This window comes from Halichoerus grypus, chromosome 4 (genome assembly GCF_964656455.1).
Source record: "Halichoerus grypus chromosome 4, mHalGry1.hap1.1, whole genome shotgun sequence".
Taxonomy (NCBI): domain Eukaryota; kingdom Metazoa; phylum Chordata; class Mammalia; order Carnivora; family Phocidae; genus Halichoerus; species Halichoerus grypus.
In genome coordinates this window covers 125,987,759-126,013,162 of record NC_135715.1, presented here as the reverse complement: position 1 = coordinate 126,013,162, position 25,404 = coordinate 125,987,759, and the positions used below count along the sequence as shown (strand labels likewise).

General features: G+C 38.2%; 1 protein-coding gene and 1 pseudogene across 5 annotated transcripts in view; one reads left to right on the top strand and one right to left on the bottom strand.

Moving 5' to 3' along the window:
• Window positions 1–172: 172 nt before the first annotated feature.
• On the bottom strand, window positions 173–7,125 carry LOC118520673 (large ribosomal subunit protein uL22 pseudogene; annotated as a pseudogene). Its single transcript, XR_013447161.1, has 3 exons — window positions 6,976–7,125; window positions 6,601–6,685; window positions 173–1,715 (listed from the first exon to the last, which is right to left on the bottom strand). The product of XR_013447161.1 is annotated as a large ribosomal subunit protein uL22 pseudogene (transcript).
• Window positions 7,126–7,345: 220 nt separating this feature from the next.
• The window catches only part of IFIH1 (interferon induced with helicase C domain 1), a 59,773-nt gene continuing 41,714 nt past the window's right edge, over window positions 7,346–25,404 (top strand). For all 4 annotated transcript variants that reach the window (XM_078070898.1, XM_078070899.1, XM_078070897.1 and 1 more), the window contains exons 1-3: window positions 7,346–8,243; window positions 15,213–15,381; window positions 19,554–19,700. In XM_078070898.1, the coding sequence (XP_077927024.1) occupies window positions 7,791–8,243; window positions 15,213–15,381; window positions 19,554–19,700 (769 nt within the window). In that variant the 5' untranslated portion in view covers window positions 7,346–7,790. The remainder of the gene's footprint in view (window positions 8,244–15,212; window positions 15,382–19,553; window positions 19,701–25,404) is intronic.

The following is a 25,404-nucleotide window of genomic DNA, read 5'->3' as shown; positions in this document are numbered from 1 at the left end:
AATATCATAATTGTTTAATGTTTGAGTAGATATAACTTTATTTTAGGGGAGGAGGACACAGCCCAGTTCTGGCCAATGAGATAGATGAGAATTCTGCTGGGGGACTCCTGGAATCTTTTCTTCCTTCACTGTTCAGAGGAAGCAAATGGGAGAAATCCACCTCCACAACATGTTTTTTTTTTTTTTTCTCTTTTTATTTTTATTTGCATTTATTCTGCAGAATTTACTCCCGGGCCATAAGTTTTTGTTTCTTCAGTTTCTTCTGGGATATCTTTTTCTTCTGTGCAACCTCCTCTTCTGGTTTACGAACAATCTGCTCTTTTTCAGTAAGGATCATCTCAATGTGGCAGGGAGAGCTCACATATCGGTTAATCCGACCATGAGCCCTGTACGTTCTACGCCGCATCTTGGGGGCTTTATTCACCTGGATGCGCTCAATGACCAGAGAATCAACATCTAAACCCTTAAGTTCAGCATTACTCTCTGCATTTTTAAGCATGTGTAGTAAAAATTCAGCACTCTTCTTGGGCCACCGACCCTGTGTCCAGCCCCACTGTTTGGCCTGGGCACACCTACCAACTCCACCATTGTAGTGACGAAATGGCACACACTGCTTCTGTAAAGTGACGTCTTTCAGATACTTGGTGGCTTTTCGGATATGCATACCCTTGATGGCCTGGGCAGTTTCACATGTGTTCTTAAAGTGAACACGAAGATTTGAACCTCTTGATTTACATGATTTCGTAGGGTTTTCTGGGTCAAGCAAATAGCGAACCATTTTCAGAGGTCACCTCAGGCCGCTTAGGGGAAGAGCTCCACAACATATTTTAACTGAGGTTGTAGGTAGAAATAATGGTTGTTGCTGTTGTAGCCATTTTGCAACCATGAGAGAAAAGCCAAGAAAATTACAGGACACATCCTAGAGTTCTGACACAATGAACGCACTGACTCTTCTTGTTATGGGAGAAAAAGCAATCCCTCTGGCTGGGCCACATTTACTCAGGCATTCTTCATCTTGCGGCTGAAAGCATGCCTACTGAGATGACCCTTCCCATCCTGCATTGTAAGTCTGGTGCTATTCCTAAGATGTCTGAGGATTCCTAAAGGGCTTATGCTCTCATTGTCACCCTTGGATGGAATTCTCGATCCACATTCCCTGTCTCACTTCCAACAGCTACACTTTCTTTCTACGCAGCTCTGCTCCACCACATGGGGCCACCAGCTCTCCTTTATTAACCAAAGCACCACCACACAAAGCTGTTATATGTGGCGGACTTTTAAGAACGATCTGGGACCAAGAAGGGTCAGTACAGCAAGTGCAACACAGGAATGAACTTCTTGGGCACCTGAGTGGCTCAGTTGTTAAGCGTCTGCCTTCGGCTCAGGTCATGATCCCAGCATCCTGGGATGGAGGCCTGCATGGGGCTCCCTGCTCGGCAGGAAGCCTGCTTCTCCCTTTCCCACTCCCCCAGCTTGCGTTCCCTCTCTCGCTGTGTCTCTCTCTGTCAAATAAATAAATAAAGTCTTTAAAAAGAAAAAAAAAAATGAACCTGTTATTCAATATTAGGCATTGCTGCCCAAATGTCCTTGCCATCCCTGCTGTAGGGAAATCTTCCCCAGGCTCTTTCTCCCCTTGGCGTGTCAACATGATCTCCGACGGAGATCTCTTCCTTGGCGATCTCTTCCTCACAGTTGAGACCATCTCAGTTCACTCTCTGTTGAAGGGATGTTGAATGCGCACATGCATATACCCATATTTACACCATAAAATATTGGTAGGAAATACACTTAAAATATTAATAATGCCTATCTCTGGGTGATAGGATTACAAGTAATTAATATAATCTTCTTCAGTATTTGTGTTATTTCCGCCCCCCCACCCAAATTTTCTATGGTGAACATGAACTGTTTCTTAAATAGAACATTACTTTTATTAAAATATTCAATTCAAGGGGAGACTGGGTGGCTCAGTCGGTTAAGCATCTGCCTTCAGCTCAGGTCATGATCTCAGGGTCCCAGGATGGTGTTCCGCATCAGGCTCCTTCCTCAGTGGGGAGTCTGCTTCTCCCTCTCCCTCTGCCCCTCTGCCTGCTTGTGCTCTCTCTCTCTCTCCCTCTCTCTCAAATAAATAAAATCTTTAAAAAATTAAAAAATTAAAAAACTCAATTCAAGAATATATTTTATATCCTATTGCATATCTGGCAATAGGATATGAAATATATTCAGTTTCCATGTGTTAACTTAGTATACTAACAGTTGTCACAAAGCAATGCTAGTAACTTGAAATGTTCTACTTTCAAGATCTAAATGCTGAATTCCCCGTCTTTGCCCAGAGTTCACTCTCCATTCCCCTATACATCTTCCTCTTCTATTCTTATTAATCCTGCTCCTCAAATTCATCACAACCTCTAGCCCTTGGGTGGCTCTCTAGAGCTGTGGTCTCCAAGTACTTTGTTTCTGATTCCTTATCAGTAAAAATATTTGAACATGAACCCTAATAAAAGTATATGTACTTCGAAAATCTTTACACGTACTACTATAATAATGTATCATAAAATACAAACAAAAATTAAATAATAAGGCATCAGATGAAGATGAAATAAGATTGTTCAATGTAATTGATATAACCCAGTGCATTAATAATAAAAGATATTTTGTAATCGATAATGCTTTATTACTTTTAAAAAATCTTAGTTTAACCCTTGGTCATTTAGCAAATCAAAAAGATTGATTCAATTTATCTTAATGCTTGATTTCAGTAACTCATTCTACTTCAAAACATTGTCAGTTATAATATGAGCAGGTGAAATAAAAATATTTAATTAATTGTATAAGGGTGAGTATTAAGTGATTAGAACAGTAACCCTTCAATCAGAATGAACACAGGCTTAGACATCTAACCCCAAGTGTTTACTAGTTGTCAACCATAATTTCAAGGAAAAAACAATGGCATTCTAATCACATTTGACTGTAGTTTGCTCTTAACCATTAATTTTAAAATAAAGTAAAAGAAACATAGCCAATCTATGCCTTTGAGGTTTTAACAAAAACATGCCCAAGTGACTGTTTTTGAAAGTTTAAGCTATAGAGGAAGCATTTGGAAAAGTAGATGTTTGGAAAAACTTTCACTGATTCCTGATTTTTTTCCCAACATTGTTTGTTATATAGAAACACTTTTGCATGCACATGCTTAAAACCAGAATTTTATAACTGAAATGGTGGAAATAATTAAGAAATGAGTATTAGGATCTAATAAACTTAGCTAAAATTCCTTTTTCTGTTTTGGACTTATGTTTTTGAAATATAAATCTATGATAGTACCTTTCAATAAATTTTTCTGCTAAATCAGTCTATTAGCTTCTGTTTCTTGAAAAAAGTGATCCTACCTAAAAACTCAGTTACCTGGCTACTTATTATATAGGTTTATATACATAACTAATTTATTTCCACTATAAATTGTGCATTCTTTGAGAGGTAACACCGTCTCTTACTCATTGCTTGTCGTCACTTCTTGGACACCTAAAATGCCAGGGCTGGTGCTAAGTGCTTTACAGTCTAGCCTCTGAACAACCTTATGGCCTGGTACTGGTATCATTCTTGTTTCACAAGTGGGAAACTTTAGGTGATTTTCCTAAGACCACACAGCAACTAAGAGGCGGTGCTGAGATGTAGGTCCTGACATCCCGGCGCAGGGTCACCATGCTTAATCAGAGCCACTATACTGCTAGGTTAAGGACACCTAGCTTTAAATGAAACAGAGTAGTCTCTTTCTTGATACAAGCTGATAACAAATGAAGGAACAGAAAAACAATTTTAGAAGGATTTCCTCATTGAACTAGATTTATTGTAATTTAATTGAGAAGAAAAGCATACTGCCATTACATTGTAGTTCTAGTTTGTCAAAGAAGTGGAGCTATGATTTTTACTGCTTCTCAACTGTAGAAAACTCAGATGAAAGGTTGGATAACAGCAGGAATTTGTTATCTCATATCTTCCTGACTTACTGTTTAGAGAACAAAATGCTACAGGTGACTTTTTTAAAATTGATGGGGACTGAAATGTTCTTTTGGGTTTAAAAAGAAAAGGCAGATCTAGAGAAAAGGAAAAGACATAGATTGACAAGATTTCCTACCTCAAAGGATAAAGGAAATAGAAATTTAACATTTAGAAAACAAAAAGGAGAATGAAAATGAAAGTTATCAGAGGAAGCTTGACAGAGGAAAACATCTATTCAAACAAAAAGTAGAAAATAAACTAAATCACAATGCAAAATTATAGATAAAGAAAAAAGACACACTTTGAGAGACTGTGGCTTGGCTTCCCCCCGCCCCATCTCCTTCCTCCAGAAGGGGTCCTATCAAGATTATGGAAGAGTCCTAAAAAAGAGGTTCCTTTCTACTTTCCTTCTGGTGTTCTCACTCATGCTCAGTCTTCATCATTCAATCCTCATCCAGCAAAGTGACTCTTACTAGAGAGTAAATATGAATTGTTATTGATAGATATTATGGAATGCTAATGGTGAGAATTAGAGGAGGGTGTCTATATGGAAAATCAACTGGCGAAACTATAATGTACACTATTATCTAGGTCTTACATCAGGAACAAGACAAGAGTGCCCACTTTCACCACTCATATTCAACATTCAACTGGAGGTTCTGACGAGAGCAATCAGGCAAGAAAAAGAAATAAAAGGTATCCGAATTGGACAAAAAGAAGTAAAATTGTCTCTATTTGTAGATGACATGATTTCATACAGAGAAAATCCTAAGGACTCCATCAAAAACCTGTTAGATCTAATCAACTAATTCAGTTAAGTCGTAGGATATGAAATCAATATACAAAAATCAGTAGCATTTCTATACACTAACAAATTATCTGAAAAAGAAATAAAGAAAACAATCCCATTTATGATAGCATCAAACAAAACAAAATACTTAGGAATGGATCTTACTATAGTTCTCATAGCATTTGTTCTCCACTGGAACATTGCCTACTTTCTAGCTATTATTTGGTATCTGTCTTCCCACTCCCATTAGAATGTAAACTCCATAAAAATAGAAGTTTTGTTCAGTTTTATTAACTATACAAGAGCAGCACTGATCATATCGCAGGTACTTAATAAATATTTTTTAAATGATTGCATGAATGAATGACATAATCTGAACACCAAACATGTAAGCTTCTACTTTTGACCCTCTGTCATCCAAACAGCAATTCTATGGTGTTAAGATGATGACATTATTTCCCCATATTTAGCCATCAATTCCTTTGTATCTTCCGGTGTTTGAAGCTCAAGGACAGAAGGATGGGTATCAGCGGATGGAATGGTTTTTGGTTGGTTGGTTGGTTTTGTTTCAATGTACTAAATGAAACCTGCCAGCACCTGAAGGGCAGGGGTGGAGGGAATTTCTTGGAATGGTCCTAAAAGGTATCTTCATAGACCCAATAAGTAAAATTGATAATTTGAATACTTTTGCAGAAACATCTAATTTAATCTCTTTTTTTAAGATTTATTTTGAGAGAGAGAGCATGAGTGAATGGGGGGATGGGCAGAGGGAGAGGAGAGAGAATCTCAAACCAACTCCCTGCTGAGCACAGAGCGGGACGTGAGACTTGATCTCACAACCCATGAGATCATGGCCTGAGCTGAAATCAAGAGTGGGACACGTAACCGACTGAGCCACCCAGGTTCCCCTTAATCTCTCTCTTTTTTTTTTTTAGGTACAAGGTCAAATCCCAAAATTAAGTAAATACATAGTAGTATTTTATGAAGAAACGGAAAAGAATAATATAAAGCAGGTCTACCTGCAAGACCAAAGTTTTATTTCACTTCAGTAACTTTCACTATGTGTTTGATGTTAGACCAACTGCTAAGGTCAAAGCAAATAAAATTCCCATTGAGGGTAATCATCAAGGACCTACTGGTTAGGACCTACTGTTTGTATTGTACTGGTTAGTGTGTAAATATGCCCTCTCTTCAAGCAGCTTACACTCCTACAGGAAAGAAAAAAGCTTAGCTACACAATATAATTAAAGCATAAAATAAGACAAGATGCTATAAAGAGCTCAACTGAATATTTTGTATGTCTCTGATAAAAACAAGGACTCTGTATTTCTCTTATCCAGTCCAAAGCAGAACCAGGCGTCCCTGTCCTATCTAAACTTCATTGAATGCGCTTTGCTACGAGATTACTTTTCCTAAATGTATCTTTTTAATGGCTTAACTGACCCCTCCATCCTCCATATAATTCTAGACCATGAGGTTCTCACGGTGAAGCATACACACTACCACCCACAGTTCCCCCTGGCTGCAGAATATGAGTAGCAACCTGAAGGACTCACTTTTATGTGGCTTCTGTACTGAACCGAAGCTGCCATTTTTCAGTGTGGGTGTCTTTTTTTCCCTCATGACATAGACAAATGTTGATGTTTACTACAAGTTGGTACATTAGTTGCTAATTAAGTTCCTCACTGCTTCAGCCAAAACTTTCTGTATTGAATCCAAGAAAAGAATGGCAGCTATATCAAAAATAAGTTGTTGGGGATTTTGTTTTGTTTTATTAAAGGAAAGTTGTATATTAAAGAATATGGGGAACTTACAGGCTGGGAGATAGAAAACCTTCATTCTTGGCTTCCTCTTAAGCTGAGTTGGTGGTTAAAGTCCCTCTGCGTCTGTCGCCAGGCCCTGGTCAAAGCCAAATAAATACTACAATTTACTCATCAGGCAGTCAAATAAACCGTTTATCATTATTCACTCTTTTTCAAACCCACAAATTCTCAGAGGAAAAAGCTGGTTTGGGGGGACCTACAGGAAGTCAGGTTTATTCCAGAGAGGGTGCAAAGGTCATTCATCCTGGGGCTCGGGGTTCACACCTCTCTGGAAAGAGGTCTTCTTGGCTTTATTTTCTCCAGCTGCTCCCTGCAGTCTTACCACCTTATCTGCGGACAGGGGGCTGGGGGTGGGGCAGAACCTACCTGTAGTCACCAGCTAAGGGTAACTCCTTCCTGCGGGCGTCAGGGTCTGTGGCAGTTTCTCTTCACTTCTGGACCGGGAAGTCCCGAATCACGTGCTTTCAAGCCCTCCACATTTTCGCTGACTGGGGTAATGCAAGGCGGCTGTGGGAAAGAAGTCTGATTTTTGAGGCAGAACCCTGCAAAAAAAAAAAAAAAAAAGTCAAAATACCTGCAGGAGGAGTATTGTTGGATCGCTGCTTTCCGAATTCGCTTTCCTTTTCCGTTTCCCACAGTGCCTGCCACCCAAAGACTGTCCTTGCCAGAGCCGACCGAAGGGTGTCTCCTGCTCTGGGAAACGTGCACTCCCCGCCCCGGCGGATTACGTCTGGAAAGGCCTGAGGCAGACGGAGAGAATCGAAACAGAAACCCAAGTCCGGCAAACTACAAGAACTGCCTTGCGGAAAGCGGGGTCAAAGCTCCCACCGCAGCTGGCAGAGGCGGCGTCTTGGTCTCCCGCGGGGACGAGCGCAGCCGAGAGTCGGAGGGGTCGCGCCTGCCCGTCTGTCCGCCCGCCGCCCGCAGCTTCTCGCCGCCGCGTCCCCGGGCCGGCGCGCCCCGCCACCTAACCACCCGCCCCCTGCCCAGGTGCGACCCACCGAGCCCCCGCGCGCCGCCCTGGGGGTCCTGCGGACCACCCGCTCCGTCAGGCCCAGAGCTGCGGACCCTGCGGGCTTCCAAGCCGACCGCGGGACACACAGCTCACCTGTTGAGCAGAGAACAGCAAGCTGTCGGTCTGTTAGGGAGAATCCTCTCCCTTTGCTGAGCACGAACGAAAGATGTCGAATGGCTACTCGGCAGACAAGAGTTTCTGCTATCTCCTCTCGTGTTTCAGGGCCAGAGTGAAAACGTACATCCAGGTGGAGCCCGTACTGGACTACCTGAACTTTCTGCCCGATGAGGTGAAGGAGCAGATTCAGAGGACGGCCATCAACGCTGGGAACATGCAGGCAGCTGATCAACTTCTGAGCACTTTGGAGAAGGGAGGCTGGCCCCCTGGCTGGACCAGACAATTTCTGGTGGCTCTTCAGAGAGCAGGCAGCGTTTTAGCCGCCCGCTACCTGAACCCAGAGCTCACCGACTTGCCTTCTCCATCCTCTGAGAACGTTCATGATGAGTGTCTCCAACTAATGAACCTCCTCCAGCCCACCCTGGTGGACAAACTTCTGGTTAGAGATATCTTGGATAAGTGTGTGGAGAAGGAACTGTTGACAAATGAAGACAGAAATCGGGTAGGTGTCAGTTCAGATGGAGGCAGATTTTGTAACTCGGGGTTGCTCCTTCCTTTGCCCCACTCCAAATGTTCTTTGACATCTCTGGGTAAATTTGGTTCCCTCCTTTCTTGAGAAGAGAATAGTTAGGCACTTAACAACATAATTTTGAGAACTGGAGTATAACAAAAGCTCTTTTTCTAATCCTTTCACTAAAATAAGCCAAAAGAGGTGTTACCTCCAAAATAGTAATGTGTACTAATAGATAACATTTATTGAGCACTTACTATAGACACTTAGTATCATTTGCAAAACTTATTATCAGAGCTCATGCTCCCAATAATGCATTAAGATTTTTAAGTTTATTAACATTGTTTTACAGATGAGAAAACTGAGGTAGGTTATGTAACTTGCCCAAGGTGTCCCGGGAAAGCAGTGGCAGACCTAGGGATTTAGGTCCTGGTGGTGTGCAATTTTATGCCTTACTTTATATAGTTCGATAGAACGAGTATCAGCAAACCATGACCCATGGGCTAAGTCCAGCCTATTACTGGTTTTTGCAGGCCCAAACACTAAGAATGGTTTTTAGATTTTTTAAATTTTCAGTGCTCATAAAGAAAGTTTTATTGGAACAGAGCCATGGTCATTCATTTACATGATATAACTGCTTTCGCATTTTAAGAGCAGTTGAACAGAGACCATACAACCCACAGAGCTAACAGTATTTAGTATCTGGACTTTACAGAAAAAACTGCCAATCTCTGGCCTATATTATATGTACACCATTTGATCTTGGTCCAAATGGAGAAATTACATTACACACACACTTTTTTTTCTTTAATCAAAGTTATGACATTCTCTGGGAATTAAAAGTTGCAGATAATTCATTGAAAAAAAATACGTTGCCAATTGTAGTTTTTCATATTAAAGGAGTAGTGGATTTTTTAGGTGGCATTTTGATAGGGTGAATTTTATAGGGCACTTTATACTTAATGTAATGTTTCATTGTTCATTGTTTTTTAATGAACAAGGATGTACTGTGAAGTATAGAAATGCTGACCTATTTGAACATGACTTATTCAGGGTTGTAAGTAAATAAAAATCTTATTTTGAAAGGCATGTAGGCAAATAAACAAACCCATGAGTAAAAGTCAAAGGCTTTGTCTAACATGCTATGATTCTGACATTTTCTTTCTTTCTTCCTTTTCTTTCTTTCTTTCTTTCTTTACGTCTTTCTTCCTTCCTTTCTTCCTTACTTTTGGATTCACCAGTTGTTTGTATCTTCATTACAAAGTTCTGGACACTGGCCTCACATTAGCCTGTGATGTAACTTGGTCTTTAGTGAGTAAAGTTAATAGACCTTTGTAGACTTGACAGCCATAGGGCTGTCCAAAGACCCAAGCATGCATCTAATTTTGATGGCTGGTTTTCCCAACAAGTAAATTACTTTACACTGTTGTCTGTAACGTTTATGTAGTTTTGTGTATTGAGAACCAGCTAGAACGCATTATAGTAGTCCAGCTGGATATGACAAATGTGTACATCACTGTGGCAGAATCTTAATTTGGAAGACAGTATGCAGCCTTCAAGCCAGCTGGAGATGGAAGATGGCATTTCCAGCCACAGTAGCTGTTAGGAAGTCCAGAAGCAACAGAGTCCAGTAACACCACAAAGCTGTTTATGTTTGGTGGGTATGATGTCCCGATTGCCAACGAAACAGCACTTCTCCTTATTTACTCTAAATACTTCTGCCTATCAGCATCACTTTTGTCTTGCCTGGATTGAATTTCCGCCAGCTAGATTTTATCCAAGTTCTTGATTCTGGCAAGCTTGGAGGCAGCTAGCAGTAATGCAAGGGATTTGACACAAAGAAGATGTAGAGTAAAGGGGCATTTATGTACTGGGTAGCAGTTAAAGCCAAAGCAACCCAAACTCTCCCTCAAATTCATATTTCAAAAGAGCCTCTGAAAGATGGAGGAGCTATGCATTTGAAGCTTTCTGAGGAGGAATAGTGTCTCTGTGCGATTCTGGAATCATGTCTACACGTCATTTTACATGTGCCATCAAAGCTATCGAAGACAGTGGAAAAATAAGCTATTGGAAAGAAGCACTAGATTTAGAAGAATCTATATTGATATGGGGGTCATTGATGAATATTTATCTCAAAATAGCAAATCGTACTGGGGGAAAACATGAGAATTTGGAATGGGAAAACCTGGATTTGAGATCTATGTTTGTTTCTTACTCTATGTGTTACTTTGGGTCAAGTTATTTAAGTTCCTTGATCCTAAATTTACCCATGAAAATGGACATAATGTCTCCTCTCACTCATGGTACTTTAGTGAATACAAATGAGAAATCATGTTTATGAAAAAGCTTTTTAATGAATAATAATAATAAAGAGTTGTTTTGATATGATGATGATGATGAATTTTATCATCATTCATTTGGTTACCTTTCCTTGTGAATTCAAAGTTTCAGAAATTTAGGTTAATCAACCACATTGAAACTGAGATCTTCTTAAAGCCCCTGGATTAAACTGTGATTCCAAGGAAAAACTATGTCTTTCATCCTTAGAAACCTAGCCAGGACTAGGTATAGAACTGGTACTTAATAAGTATTAACTGGCTGATTGAATTTATTTCCAAAAGTTGTCTGGGATAAAGGATAAGAACGCATGATGTCATGGATTGCCTTGCCAGGCATTTGGAAATGGATGGATGATGGACATAAGATCTCCAAATCTGCTTTTTTGACAGCCTAAAGTAGTATCTGAATAAGAAGTTAGGGCTTCAAAAAAAATATTTTATTTTAATTATTTTCCTGCTTTCTTTTTTTTTTTTTTTAAGATTTTATTTACTTATTTTGACAGAGAGTGAGACAGCAAGAGAGGGAACACAAGCAGGGGGAGTGGGAGAGGGAGAAGCAGGCTTCCCACCCAGCAGGGAGCCCAATGCGGGGCTCGATCCCAGGACCCTGGGATCATGACCTGAAGGCAGACACTTAACGACTGAGCCAGCCAGGCGCCCCTTTCCTGTTTTCTAGTAGACATTTTCTACTGGTCTGTCATTTTAGTTTATGAATCTTATGTCCATCCCTGCAACCCCTGCCCTTCATACATCAGAGCCTCCGGAAATTATCCTAGATTTAGTTTTGTGTCCAGTAAGTACCCAAAAAAACATCTTTAATGGATTGACTATTCATTCATTGGGTTTAAATTTATGGAGTGACATCTTGTGGCAGACATCATGCCAGCGGTGAAAAGACTGGATAATAATGCCAATACTGTCTGTGCTTTCATGGAGCTTATGTTGTAGTGTTGATTCATTCTTCTAATAAATAGTTAATGTCTAGCGTATGCAAGGCACTATTATAAATACTGGGGAGTCAATGATAAATAGAAGAGTCATTTTATAAATCATTATAATATAATGATCCCTAATAGAAAGGGGCTGCCCCTGGACTGACCTGCTTTTATTTTAGGACACTTAGTGACCTCTTGGCACATCCATTAACTTAGACAGCCATGAACTCTGGAAAAGAGGTAACCATATAAACATTTCCATAGTTACTTAATATCAGTCTGAACAGCTGAAGAGAGGTTCCTGTTTCAGTCCTGGCCAGTTCAAAGTATTAAACATCCAGAGTCCAGGAAGACCCCATATACCTTTCATTTACATAGGAGAACCAGAGATAGTGTGTTCAGTCCAGCTAGAAACCAAGTCCAGTTGTCCTTACATGAAGATGAGAAGCTGAGTCAGTCTCCCCCAGCTCATTGTATTGTCAGGTAAATTAGTATGTGTAAGAATTTTATTAGCAAGAAAAAGTACTAGTAAGAAAGCAGTTATGTCAGTGTGCTGATACATATTCATTTAGAAACACATTAACTTTTTATGGGGAATTAGTTTTTTTTCTCTCTCTCTCTAAAAAATTTATTTTTTTAATTTAAATTCAATTAATTAACATATATTATTGGTTTCAGAGGTAGAGGTCAGTGATTCATCAGTCTTATATAACACCCAGTGCTCATTACATCATGTGCCCCCCCAATGGCCATCACCCAGTTACCCCATCCCCTCACCCCCTCCCCTCCAGCAACCCTCAGTTTGTTTCCTATGATTAAGAGTCTCTTATGGCTTGTCCCCCTCTCTGATTTCATCTTGTTTTATTTTTTCTTCTCTTCCTATGAGGAACTAGTCTTTAAAAATTCTTTCTTTTTAACATGAGTTTTGCTTCCTGAGTTACTGGGATGAGAGCTGAGGTCTGCTGTGTTAAAAAAAATCACCATTATATTTAAATAGTTATCTAAGGTTTTTATGAAGGAGTGAAAACATTTTTATCAAGCAATTTTGTTGGCAAACCAGTGCTTAATGGAAATATCATTGCTTTCTCTACTGATTTCGGTTGGAAAGAAAAAACATAGATCAAAGAATTTAGAATGTGAAAGCATGTAATTGTATTACCCACAAATTCATATTTATTTTGTATTCCATAAATTAGTTAACAATGTATCAGAAATATTTTAAACTGCATATTTAGGGAAAATGTTCAGTGAGGGAGGAACATGAGTGAGAATCATTACATGTCCTGTTGAAGTCTCAAGTCTAAATACTCACCTCTCAATTTCTATAATCAAGTTTAATACTGGGATCTAATGTCTCTAGTATGTTTTAGGAGAACAGATTAAGTAAAAATATATATATATATATATATATATATATATATATATATATATATGGCTGTTTCAAAGGTACTTTCTAGCACTCAAATTCAGAAGACTTCTTAAAAATTCAGAATCTTGATGAAGTTGCTAAAATTGCACTGGTGTTCTATGTAGTTCCACTGTTCAGATAATAAAAAGACTCATGACATAATGATCCTCAAATGCCTGAACACAGTAAGGACAAAGCAAGCTTGACAAGTGTAATTTTACAGTTAAAATCAACTTAACTGATTAATAGTGGATGAAAGTTTAATGCCTATAATATAATTAGGTTTTTAGTAAGAATATTCATTACAGTGTATCACTTATCTTTTTAGAGAAATGCTTTCTGATTACTTCTGTCAGATGGATTTAAAGGTGATTAAAGAGTAAGGTAATTAAAAATAGAAATGATTGAGTTAAAAGAAGGTGCTCAAACCAGTCTTACTAAACGTCTTTAGCAACTAAGTTTTAAGTTAGCAGATAATAATAAAGATGCTACAAACACCGGAGAAGACAAAAAGTTTCCATTAGGAGATTAATGAAGTTAGACAAAAGGTAGAAAATGAGCAAGAATCTGCTTAGAAAATGCTGTGAGGGAGATGGACTGAAATCACCTAAATTTTATTAAGTCCAGTAGTCATCTTATCCACTTCTTGTCAGAAAATGTGCTTAAAATTGGAGACAATTAGTAGCTATAATTATAGCTCAGGAAGGGAGTATTTGGCCTCTGAAGTCAATTGCCTGGGATGAAATTCCACCTCTGCCATTTACTAGCTTTTTGGCTTCAGGGAGGTAACTGGAATTCTGTGTGCCTTGGATTTCTGGTCTGCGAAGTGGGTTAATATTAGTTCCTTCTTCAGGGTTTCTGGGTTAATAGGTGCAAAGCCTTTATAATAACATTATTAAGTATTATCTAGTAAGACAAACATACCCACTGGGTAGAAATCATGCTGCATACTTCTGTACTAAGTAGTGTCCACTGGTGAAGTGTTTATAAAGGTAGATGCTTTCTTCAGTCATCCATAATAATAACTAACACTAAATTTGTGTCAGACACTGTTCCAAAAATGCAAACAAATACCTGACACTAAAAAGTTATAGGATATATTTATAGGACTAGAAAATACACAAATTTAATAGGAAACAATTAATCTAGCTAATCAACCCAGATTCTACATGTAGGAGGTGGACAAATGTTCAGAAGGGCCTTTGAGAGGAGGTAAGTCAATATTTCTCATCTAAGCTGCTGATTAGAATCATGAGATCCTTAAAAAAAATTCTGGCTTCCCAACACAGACAAAATAAGTCAGAATCTTTGGGGGTAGATCCCAGACATGAGTGTTTTTAAAGCTCCCCAGGTGTGCCTAATGTGCAGGTAGAGTGGAAAAGCCCTGAAATTTCCTTTGAATTGCCTCATTTTGCACATCCAGAAGTTGAAGCCCAGAGGGATGAAGCCTTTCCCAAAGGCACAGCAGGCTGATGATGCCCTGTCTCATTTCTTTCTGGTCTAAATGTGGCTTGTATTGGTCTTTTCTCCAAATGTTGGAGTGCCGTATTAAGAACTGGGAAATGCACTGTGATGATGATTACACAAATGATCTACATTTAAAATGATTTGTTAGTTTAGTCTAAAAGAGAAGTCAAAGGAAGACTAAAAGTTGTAATGAATAGATATAGAAATGATTCTGCCCCATACTTTAAGGAATATATGTATAAATAAATTAGTCTCATAATATTAAATAAACACAAATTTAGGAAAATATTATAGTCATTAATACATATTGCAAATACTAAGTAAACAAGAATATAAATCTTTTGATAGTAATTACTTAATAGTAGTGATAGGCAAGAAAGAGGAGTCAGGTAAGAAATATTTGGCTTCCTATTTATAGACTCCATGGGTTGAAAAGAAATAGCAAACCCTAGATATACAGAACGAAATTGATGCAAATAGACATAACAGAACTAGAAATGAAAGGCATTTTCTTTTGTCCCCATTATTCAGAATGACCAAGGTAGAACCTTTATTTCCTAAGTGTAAGTTTTGAATATCTTAGTGGCTTTAAAAAATGGTTCATATTTAAAAGGGGGCTTGGCCCAGAGATTTGTCCCAGCTACAATCCAGAATTACTGTAAGTTATGTTGTTCTTTTCTTTAGTGGTTAGATATAAGCCTTTACTAATACTTACTACGCTTAATTGCTCATTTTTTAAAAAGGCTAGTTCCTGCTTAAAATTGTTCAGAAGTTGTGTGATCTTTTTAATTCTGCTTTTCTCTTAAAACAGATTTCTGCTGCAGAAAGCAATGGAAATGAATCAGGTGTGAGAGAGCTACTGAAAAGGATCGTGCAGAAAGAAAACTGGTTTTCTGCATTTCTGATTGTTCTGCATCAAACGGAAAACCACGCCCTTATCCAAGAGCTAACAGGCACCACTTGCTTTGAAAGCAATGCAGGTATATCTAATTCTACTAAAAAAGAGTTTGTACGTTTTCCCTAGTGATTGAAAGCTTAACGAAGCCTGTAGACACAATGTCAAACACTAAGATATTGAGAATCAAAATTTCAAAATTGGAAGCGATTTGAGAAATCATCTATTTTTTTCCCCTTTACAAATGAAGAAACTGTTGCATGGGAAAAGATTAACTTACCAAAGATCATAAAACTCAGCCAACTGGGCTATTGACAGCTTTATATATTGGCAGCTTTATATATTTATGCAGCTGCCAAATATTGGCAGCTATATTGGCAGCTGACCCCTAGTCTAATATTCCTTCCACTATTCATCTTATATTGAAGACAAGATGATTATCTAAAATTTTTATCAAAATAATTTATACATTGATTAGATAACCAATAAATTGGAAGAAAATATTTTAGTGGTTATTACAACTGTGCTGCTAGTCTTCCGGTCATCTATATCAATTTTTAAGGCATTTATTAAACATTTGATAAGAGGTCTATAATTACCAACATATCTCAATATTACTTCCTGTGAGGTTTTTTTTTTGTTGTTCCTTCAATTATAATAATAAAAGTAACATTTTAGAGTCTTTTCACATATATTATTTGTAAATCTAATATAAACTGCCATCTTACTTTTCTTTTCAGGGTGTGTATCTTATGTTTTCAAAAATCTCATATGTAAGACAAATTGAAAGTTAATTGGTAATAAAATGATTTAAATACATTACAGTCACTTCAAGCTTACTCCACTTCTTCTGTTCATCCAGCCATCCCATCATTCATTCAATGACCAACGTGTGATGAGTGCCGCACACACTGTTGTAAATGCTGCAGATATGGACTTAAGTGAGACACACAAAGTCCCTATTGCCACATACCACTTTCTAATGGAAGAAGATGCCCAGTAAACACTTTCCTCAGTTGCTTTTGCAAAATAAAAAGTTACTAAGTTGTTAAAATAAATAGCACATTATTTTTTATTCTATGTTATTTATGAAATAGGTTAATTTCGCCCAGTAGGTAGAAATACACACACACACACACATATCTGTGTATATATATGCATATACAGAGACAGACACACACACACACACACAACACACACCCATGATGAGTTCCCTTTCAGGACCTCATGGAACCTTTTCCATCCATGACAAACATTGAAGGGCTTAAATTTCGAAGAGAAAATGGCTGCAGTCTAGATTTTTTTGTTGTTGTTGTTCCCTGAGAAATTTTGGTGTCAGTGTAATGAGAAACATTAGAAAGGTGACCTTTTAGGTCACAAGACCTTGTCATATCCGTCCCTCAAATTCGAGGGTATCTATCCATTTTACAGTTGTGTACAATGGCACACTTGTTTAGGATGGAGTCTAGAAGATCTGCTCCAAAGTGTCTTCTAGATTCTCCTGACATATACAACATGTCTGGCCATGTTTTCTTCATATATATATATATATATATATATTTTAAAGATTTTTATTCACTTAATTGAGAGAGAAAGAAAGAGCAAGTGGGGGTGAGGAGCATGGGGAAGAAGAGGGAAAGCGGACTCCGTGCTGAGCACAGAGCCCTATGCAGCTGGATCCCAGGACCCGGAGATCATGATCATGACCTGAGTGGAAACCAAGAGTTGCTCAACCCACTGAGCCACCCAGGCACCCCTCTTTCTAAAATATTTTTAAATTCTTCTTCACCAGATGCTTTGTTAGAAGTTTTGTTTGTTTGTTTGTTTGTTTTAGTAGGCGTCATGCCCAGCAAGGAGTCCAATGCAGGGCTCCGACTCACCACCCTGAGATCAAGACCTGAGCCAAGGTCAAGAGTCGGACACTTAGCCGACTGAGCCACGCAGTCGCCTCTAGAAGTTTAATGTAATTCTAAAAATTATAATTCTTTGAACAAGAGCAATGTAGGTAGTGTAGTACATCCCAGGTAATACCTACATTGTAACACACTCATCACATACATCTAGTACTTTCATGCTTTCCTCTTCACTTTCTTTCCTATATGCCATAAATTTATTAGGTCTTTATGTGTCTGTTTTTGAATGGCTTAGGGACTAGTTTATCCACAATTTCCCCAGCCCACACACATATCCTGGCTGGCCAAGGCCAAGCACTTTATAAAAGGGGGAAAGGCCTTGTGGAAAGAAAAACAGGGGCACCAATTGTCCAAACCCCTCTCTTGTCCCGTAGCAGGGTCCTCTCATGGTTGGGGCTTCTCCCTCATTCTACCAAAGGGAGTGATGATGGGCATTGACCCAGATACGAGGGCTTCTCTGACGGCAGGGAGCAGAGTGGAAAGGGGTCTCTGAGCTTCCTTTGAGGAGTGGGAGAAAATCTCCAATCCCTGGCTGGGGCAACATCTGTGGACTCCCCAGCTCCCCTACCTGCAGGCAGGTTGCTCCTGACCCACTCATTCCAAAAAGCAGGGCTTATTTTTTCATTTCCTCAGAAAATCTAATCAGAGGGATTGGGATTTAAATTTTGTTTGCTGAACTATACCTCTTTTTATGGGGATCTAAGAATTTTTCTGGTGGGTCTTAATGACCAGAATAAAGTTAGCTGTGATTATTCTTGTGATTAGGAGTTACTATGGACTAAGTTGTGTTTCCCCAAAATTCATATGTTGAAGCCCTAATTATCTACTGTGACTGTTTCTGGGGGATAGGGCCTCCAAGGAGATAATTAAGGTGAAATGAGGTCAGAAGGGTGAGCCCTAATCTGATAGGACTGTGGCTTTATAAGAAGAGGAAGAGATCTCTGTCTCTCTCTTCACCATGTGAGGACACAATGAGAAGGTGGCCTTCTGTACCCTAGAAGGGATCTCTTACCAGACACCAATCCTGCTGGTACATTGATCGGGAACTTCCAATCTCCAGCACTATGAGAAAATCAAATTCTCTTGCTTGAGTTATTCCATCTATGATATTTTGTTATTGTGGCCTGAGCTGACTGATAGAGGAGCCTAGGCTCTGGATACTGATGTTTATTGAATCCTGGCTCTTTTACTTCCCTGGTTGTATAGCTTTGAGCAGGCACTTGCCCTCTCTGTGCCACAGTTTACTCCTCTGTAAACTGGGGAAAATAATATTACCTATTACCTAGGGCTCTTTGGAGGATTAAGTGATTCAACATTTCCATAGCACTTGTATGGTAAGCACAAAATAAATGGACGATTCTGATTACAAACCCCAAACATACTTAATGTGTACCTGCAAACATTGTCAAGTCATTTTGCCCAGCAACAGAGTCCAAAGTCACAACAATTTTCTTTGGGAAATTCTCCATACTCAGGACATACTTTCCCTTTATTCTTTCGGATGGGTTAATACACAATGATACTTTAAGAAACTTTATTTAGGGAATCAGTCTTCTCTGATAGATGATAGCTTCAGGAGGACAGAAACTCTTATTTTTCTTTGTAACCCACATAGTCCCTTAAGAAAACATTCAATACTTGTTGGTTGAAGGAAGAAAGGCTGATGGGAGAAATGGAGGGAAGGGGAAGGGAAGGATGCAGAATATTTTATTGAATTCCTAAAAAATCTCCAGATATTCAAAATACATGAATTTAGGCTGACATTAAAGCATATGTACATCTCATGTAGAACGCACAGCGAGGGAACAAAATGGCAAGAGCGCAAGCTAAAGAAAAACCACCACCAAATTTGCATTTTCATAATTCAGCCTTAAATATAACTTTGTGTCACTAAATAAGTGTCTTACTTCCTACCAGTAATGGTCAGATGGGAAATCATCAGACTGTTTTTGTGATTACCATGATACTTAGATAATGTCTTTTTAGATAAAATGTAATTACAAAAGAATTACTCACTGTGTCCATATTAAAAATAGAAATACCGTATCATAACAAAAACTATGTTCCTAGCATTTCAAAATGTCAAAGTACAAAAGTATATTCAGGCAGATTTCTACTGGGAACCTCCACTTGGTTTTCAAAATAACAATAATATCTACTTATATTGTGTAAAAACTTGCATTAACGATTTACATTCTGTTTAGGATTTCAAAGTACTTCAATATATTCCGGTAAATGTCCATTAGGAACTCCTGTTTCATTTGCAGAATAGCAATTGCAGTAATGCGGACTCTACACAAGCTTGCACTGCACTACTCCTTACCTTCTAATGCTTTATTCACAGAGACTGAGAACTTATCCCAAGAAGGTGGCCCCGACATTCAAGAGGCAGTTCTTTTAGCCACAGGTCAGCCAAGTCCAGAGAGAGAGGGCTGGAACGAGGAGAGTGATTCGCTGGAATCGTCTTTGGTGGATTCTTCTGTTGTTTCAGGTATTTGGAACCTGCACATAATTTCCATATTTTGCTAATTGCCACTTCCCGAAAAATCAGTTGATGACATCGAGATCTGTGAAACACAGGGAGAAAATTTGGGCCTTGGGGTTTTGTGAGCATTCTTATTAAAATTCATATTTCTAGAAACATTTAAATTAAAAGAATTCTTTGTGGCTAAAAATGTTTTTCAAAACTAATGCAATATTAATATGTTATGAATAGGAACACATTTGGTTCTAATTTTGCTTTATAAGAAGATACCCATGGTCTTCGTGATGTGATAAGTATTATAAGCATACCCTATATTTCATAGTTTTCAAAGTACCTTCAAATATATGAATTAGTTTGATTCATCCCAAGCTCCGAGGATTAAAAAGGCCATTCGTTATCTTTTCTTTATTTTATAGACTGGGATGTCTCAGGGAGGTTCAGCTGGGTTGTAGAGACCAAACGCAAGGCTGTAGCAGAGAAGATGACAGGTGCTAAACTGGGGTTGGCTTGATTTGCAGTAACTAAGTGGTGAGCGAACTATTCACCACCATGACCACCTTTTTTGATATGAAACATTCCTGGAAGGATCAAACTAATTTAATCACATTCCCCTCCCTAATTTACTGGATAGGAAAATCCTCTTCCTCTCTCCCCACCAAAGGGCCACATTCTATTTTCACAAGAAATAGTCATTTAAAAGAAACAATTTTTAAAAATCTGTGCTGTGCTGGTAAATGTTGAAGAGGTAATTCTCCGGAGGAAAGAAAGGAAGTCCTGAGCTGTAGCATTTGCCAACCTTCACGATGCAAATGCTCCCACTGAAGCTGATGTCAGACCTCCAAACTAATGTCCCTGAGTTGGAAAGAGAGAAGCATTAGTTCACCATCGTGTTAGCATTTCCACTATGCAGATACAATGGGCATTAACAGCCTCAAGGACATAGATAATAGCGAAATCCAGAAACACGATTAGGAAGTGATGAGTTTAAGTATTCATTACCTATGCTTTCATATAATTTATTTAACTGTAAATCGATATTATTTAATTTTTAAAATGGATGTGCTTAACCTGCTCACAAATTCCTGAAAATCTAACGATTGGCTTTTGTGAGCTGATATAAGCTGACTCCATCACATCACTGCAAAGTTTACTACTTTCTTCTCTCTCTCTCTCTTTTTTTTTAAGTAATCTCTACCTCCAATATGGGGCTCGAACTCACAACCCTGAGATCAAGAGTCACATGCTCCACTGACTGAGCCCGCCAGGCGCTTCCAAAGTTTACTATTTTCTACTCAGAAAAGTGGTGTAGCTGCATTGCAGGAAATTTGGAAAATGTGAAAACATACAAAGAAAAAGTCACTCATCCTCCCACAGTGTAGATATATTACTCTTAACATTTGGGTATCTGTCCTTCTGCTCTTTTAACATAAGTGGATGTTTATACACGATGGCATTTCTCCTGTGTTTGTTAGGTAGTCTTCTATAGCATGGTTTTTAATGACTTAATAATAGTTCCATCCATTGGGTGCTTTATAATTAATAAATCAATTGTTAAATATTTAGGATGTTTAAAAATTTCTACGTTGTGAATAGCTCTCTTCGTATCTATGTTTCAGTTTAATTCTCAAAAACATACTACATAATTGGAACTTCTGGATCCAATGATGTTTACAATCTTAAGACATTTGATACTTAATGTCAAATTTAACTCCAGGAACTTGTACCAATTTAGGTGTCCTTTAGTAGTATAAGAGAGTGCCTATTGCCCTGAAGTCTCTTCCACAAGAACAGGTATTTCTACAAAATATCATTATTTTCAAGCCTTGCCAGTTTGGTATTTTGCTATTTGAATTTTATTTTTTTGATTTCTGGTGGAAAACCATTTTGCAAGTTTATTCTTTTTGTTGTTGTTACTAATTCCCTATCTATTTTTCTATTAAGGTGTTTATATTCTTCTTGCTGATTTATGTGAAGTACCTAAATATATAGGATAGCATTCCTTTGTCATAAATAGTCCCAATATGTTTTATAGTTTGCCAGCTATTCAGGCTTGTGCCTCATTTGTTTGCTTGTTTGTTTGTTTTTTATGCAGTGCTTCTGCTGCTTTACTGTGTATATGAACCATCGGGAGGAGTGGGTCTTAATGAAATGCATTCTGATTCAGTAGATCCTGTGTGGAGCCCAAGATTCTGCCTTTCTCACGTGCTCCCAGGTGATGCTGTATTGCTGGTCCTGGACCACACTTTTAGTAGTGAGGTTTAATATACAGAATAGCAAATACCTGAATTCCAGAGGATTTTTTTTTTCATTTGAGCAGCTGCGCTTTCTTTCAGAAATCATGATCTTATAGGAATGCCAAAATCACTATCTGAATGTGGATTTGTCACATTTTAATAAACTTCCTTGGTAGGACACCTGACATCTCTGTGGGTTACCAGCTATTTTCTAAATCCACACTAGAAAGAATCGAAGACAGGACCAAGGCTGGAAGATGATCCTGTATCTTGAATGAGGGTTTTTCATCAAAGGTTGCCAGCAATGCGTCTCATCAGCCTGTAGCTTATGTCTCTATGGAGGATTCTGAGTCTTAAAGTGAACAAAATTAAAGGCAAAACTTTAAAAATGTTCTGTTTTTCTATGAGTTAATGTAAAACTTAAAGTTGCATGTTGTGAAAAAAAAAAAAAATCTAGATCTCAATAATGGCCTTAGAGGACAGAAAGGGTTTTTTTCCCCTTGTGTTCCCTCTCTCCCTCTCTCCCGTTTGCCCTCTGTTCCTTTGGACTCTTTCATTTAACAAATATTTATTTAACTACTACGTGCCAGACATGTACTGTTCAGTGTTCAGTACTGCCGAGACAGCGGGGGAACATAACGGAGGTGGCTTCTTGCTCCCGTGGAGCTTTCAACTGACGGGCATGTCAGTCAACCAGTGGTCACTGCATAGTCACAGTAAGTGCTGGTAACATTCACACAGTAAATGCAAGGACAGCCTATTAAAATATATATACCGGTCTGAGAACATGTGGAAGTGTAGTACACCGCACAGTGATAAGGACCCCACCCACTTCACAGACTCGAATGACCTTCTGGTGTAGGATCCTCGTGATGTCTGGACTTCCCTGTGGACTTGAGAGCCAGACAGACCAATCCATTCTGGCCCTTTTCAGAGCAATAACAAAAGGTAACTTATTTATGAAAATGTAGTTCCTTTGCTTTAGGTCTTAGACACCACTGCTGATAGATGCTATGGGTCATTCCAAGTGTTTGTCTCTTTCCTTATTGCTCTCCGGAACTAAGAATTACAGATATAAATAACTTGTAAAGTACCATTAGCCCAAGAAAGTTACTGGTGTCCTTTTGATTGAAGTTTTTGTTGCAAAAGTTACCGTAGAAGGATTTTGCCCCTACAGGCATCCTTTCATAGAATTAACAGTCAAAATAAAGGGGAAAGTATCCCATAGTCTGTACTATGCATTTGCATAATTTTGTTTGCGTATCTTATCGGTATTGATAATGTATAATCCTTATTTTGAATTCTAATATATAGGGTTAAGATTTCATATATAGCTCAAATATAGTCAATGCTACATTGAAAGAAACTTATTGCTTAAGCTGCACACATTCTATAAATATGAATTTTCATATGCAGAAGGAAAAAATGTAACTCGAATTATTTCTAATTTTAAATTGACTCCTCTAATTTTTATTTCTGAACAGGTTTCTAAAATTTTTTTTCAGCACATAACAGTCTTGGTGCATACAAGTGGTAATTATTTATAGTTTCAATGCAAAGATTCCTTATATATTGTTTTTTAGCCCCTTTGACTCCTTAACACACCTGATGGGTAAGATACACTACCACTAGTAACAGTCGCCTGCCCTGAAACCAATTTTAAACCCATTTCTCCTTCACTCTTGGGGTGATATATCAGGATTCCCTAGGAGGCAGCTCTGGAGAGCGCTTTTGTCATGCCTCCACCCTGGGGACTGATATTTGTTCTTCCTTCCTCCTTCCAACTACTTCCCATTAAAAAGTGGTTAATAATGAAGATACACCAATTTTTAAGACTTGCCTTCTTCTAAAATAACACAATAATTTCTAAAGGATGTTTGAATAGTTCTCAGACAGTTGGTAGAATTTTAATGCTGGATGTTATAGTTCTGCTTTCTAAAGTCACTGGTCATCTCTTATAACAAGAAAACATTGGAAATCTGTGCTGTTTCTCTAGACCACACCTCCCTAGAAAACATCAGAGGGACAAAAAAGCCACATTCATTTTCTTCTGTTGAAAATAACTTTAGGAAATACGAGGTTATCTGGATCATTTTAATTCTGTATGCTTACAGTAGAATTGATTGTACAATCATTTTTAATTTAATAATCTGCTATTACTGCTTTCTCAAAAACAAGTAAGTAGTTATTTTACACCGACTTTTACATTACACTATTTTAGGGATTAAAGCCTTAGAATAAAATGAAAGCAAAGCAAATGAGATTCAAAACAAAATAAAATTTTTATTTGCAGTGAACTTACTTTGATGAAGAGTTTCCCATAAAATCTCTCAGACTTCTTTTATCGTTCTATGTTGGATCTTCCTGTTATCAAACGAGAAAGTGCAAGTACCCGAGATTGGCCAGCAGAGGGCGCTTTTACATTATAAAGAGAATGGAATTCACTGTTCCAGTGTGGAAGATTATAATGTAACTGCAGAGTGTGCCATATGTGAATATACAGTGCGCATGACTGTGAATGCATGTGTATATTTTGATTTATATATTCGTTCACGTGAAGATTTTAAAATTCCACCCCAGCTAATGAGCTTACCAACCTGCTTGTTTTCAGACTTTAATACCTTCTTTTTCATATTCCCCCATATGTTCCACTCCTTAGGTTTATCCGGTGACATTATGCTTTGGAATATATTGTGGATATATTTTGCATAGATCATGTTCTGTAGGAGGGGTTTAAAAATTGACCTTTATAAAACAGCCTCCTTCTCCCTGGCCCAATCTGTTATAGCACTTTTTTTGTTGTTGTTTTGTTTTGCCTTTTTATAGACCAAAGTCCAATCTTAGATTTGGTCTATACTAATTTCTGTAAAAATGCCACAAAATTTATCCTTGCACATGAGGACCAGAATAATGTTTTATAGCACCAGCCTCTAGAAATTTAGAGATTTTTAGAATCTCTAGAAAAAAAAATTACCATATAGCACTTGAGACCTTAGTGGAAAAGACAATTGATATAGCAGCATCTAAGATTGTGTCAGAATTACCCACACTATTACAGGATTGGTTTGACTTCAGGTAACCATCCTTCACTTCTGTATTTTGCTAAATTTAGTTACATTAATTATTGGGAATCAAAAATACTACTGAGGCAATCCAAAAGGCAGATATTAATTTGAGTTGAAAAAGAGAAAAAGAGAGAGAACCGGCGAGAGAGAGAGAGAGAGAGAAGCTGCTGTCCCTGATGATGTCAGTGCTGGCTAGCAGTTAATATAGGTTTGTATTTTATTTGAAACCTCCCCGGAGCTATGTAGGTTAGTTATAGGACTTCCAATTGCTTAATAGTTCTATGAGGGTTACTGTTCATCTCTCAGGATGGAGGACATAGGTATTTTGGCAGAAAGAATCTCCCCGGTGTGCAGCTAAGACGTGCTGGATTTATTTTCATGACATCCTTTTATGGCTACAAACCTCAAGCG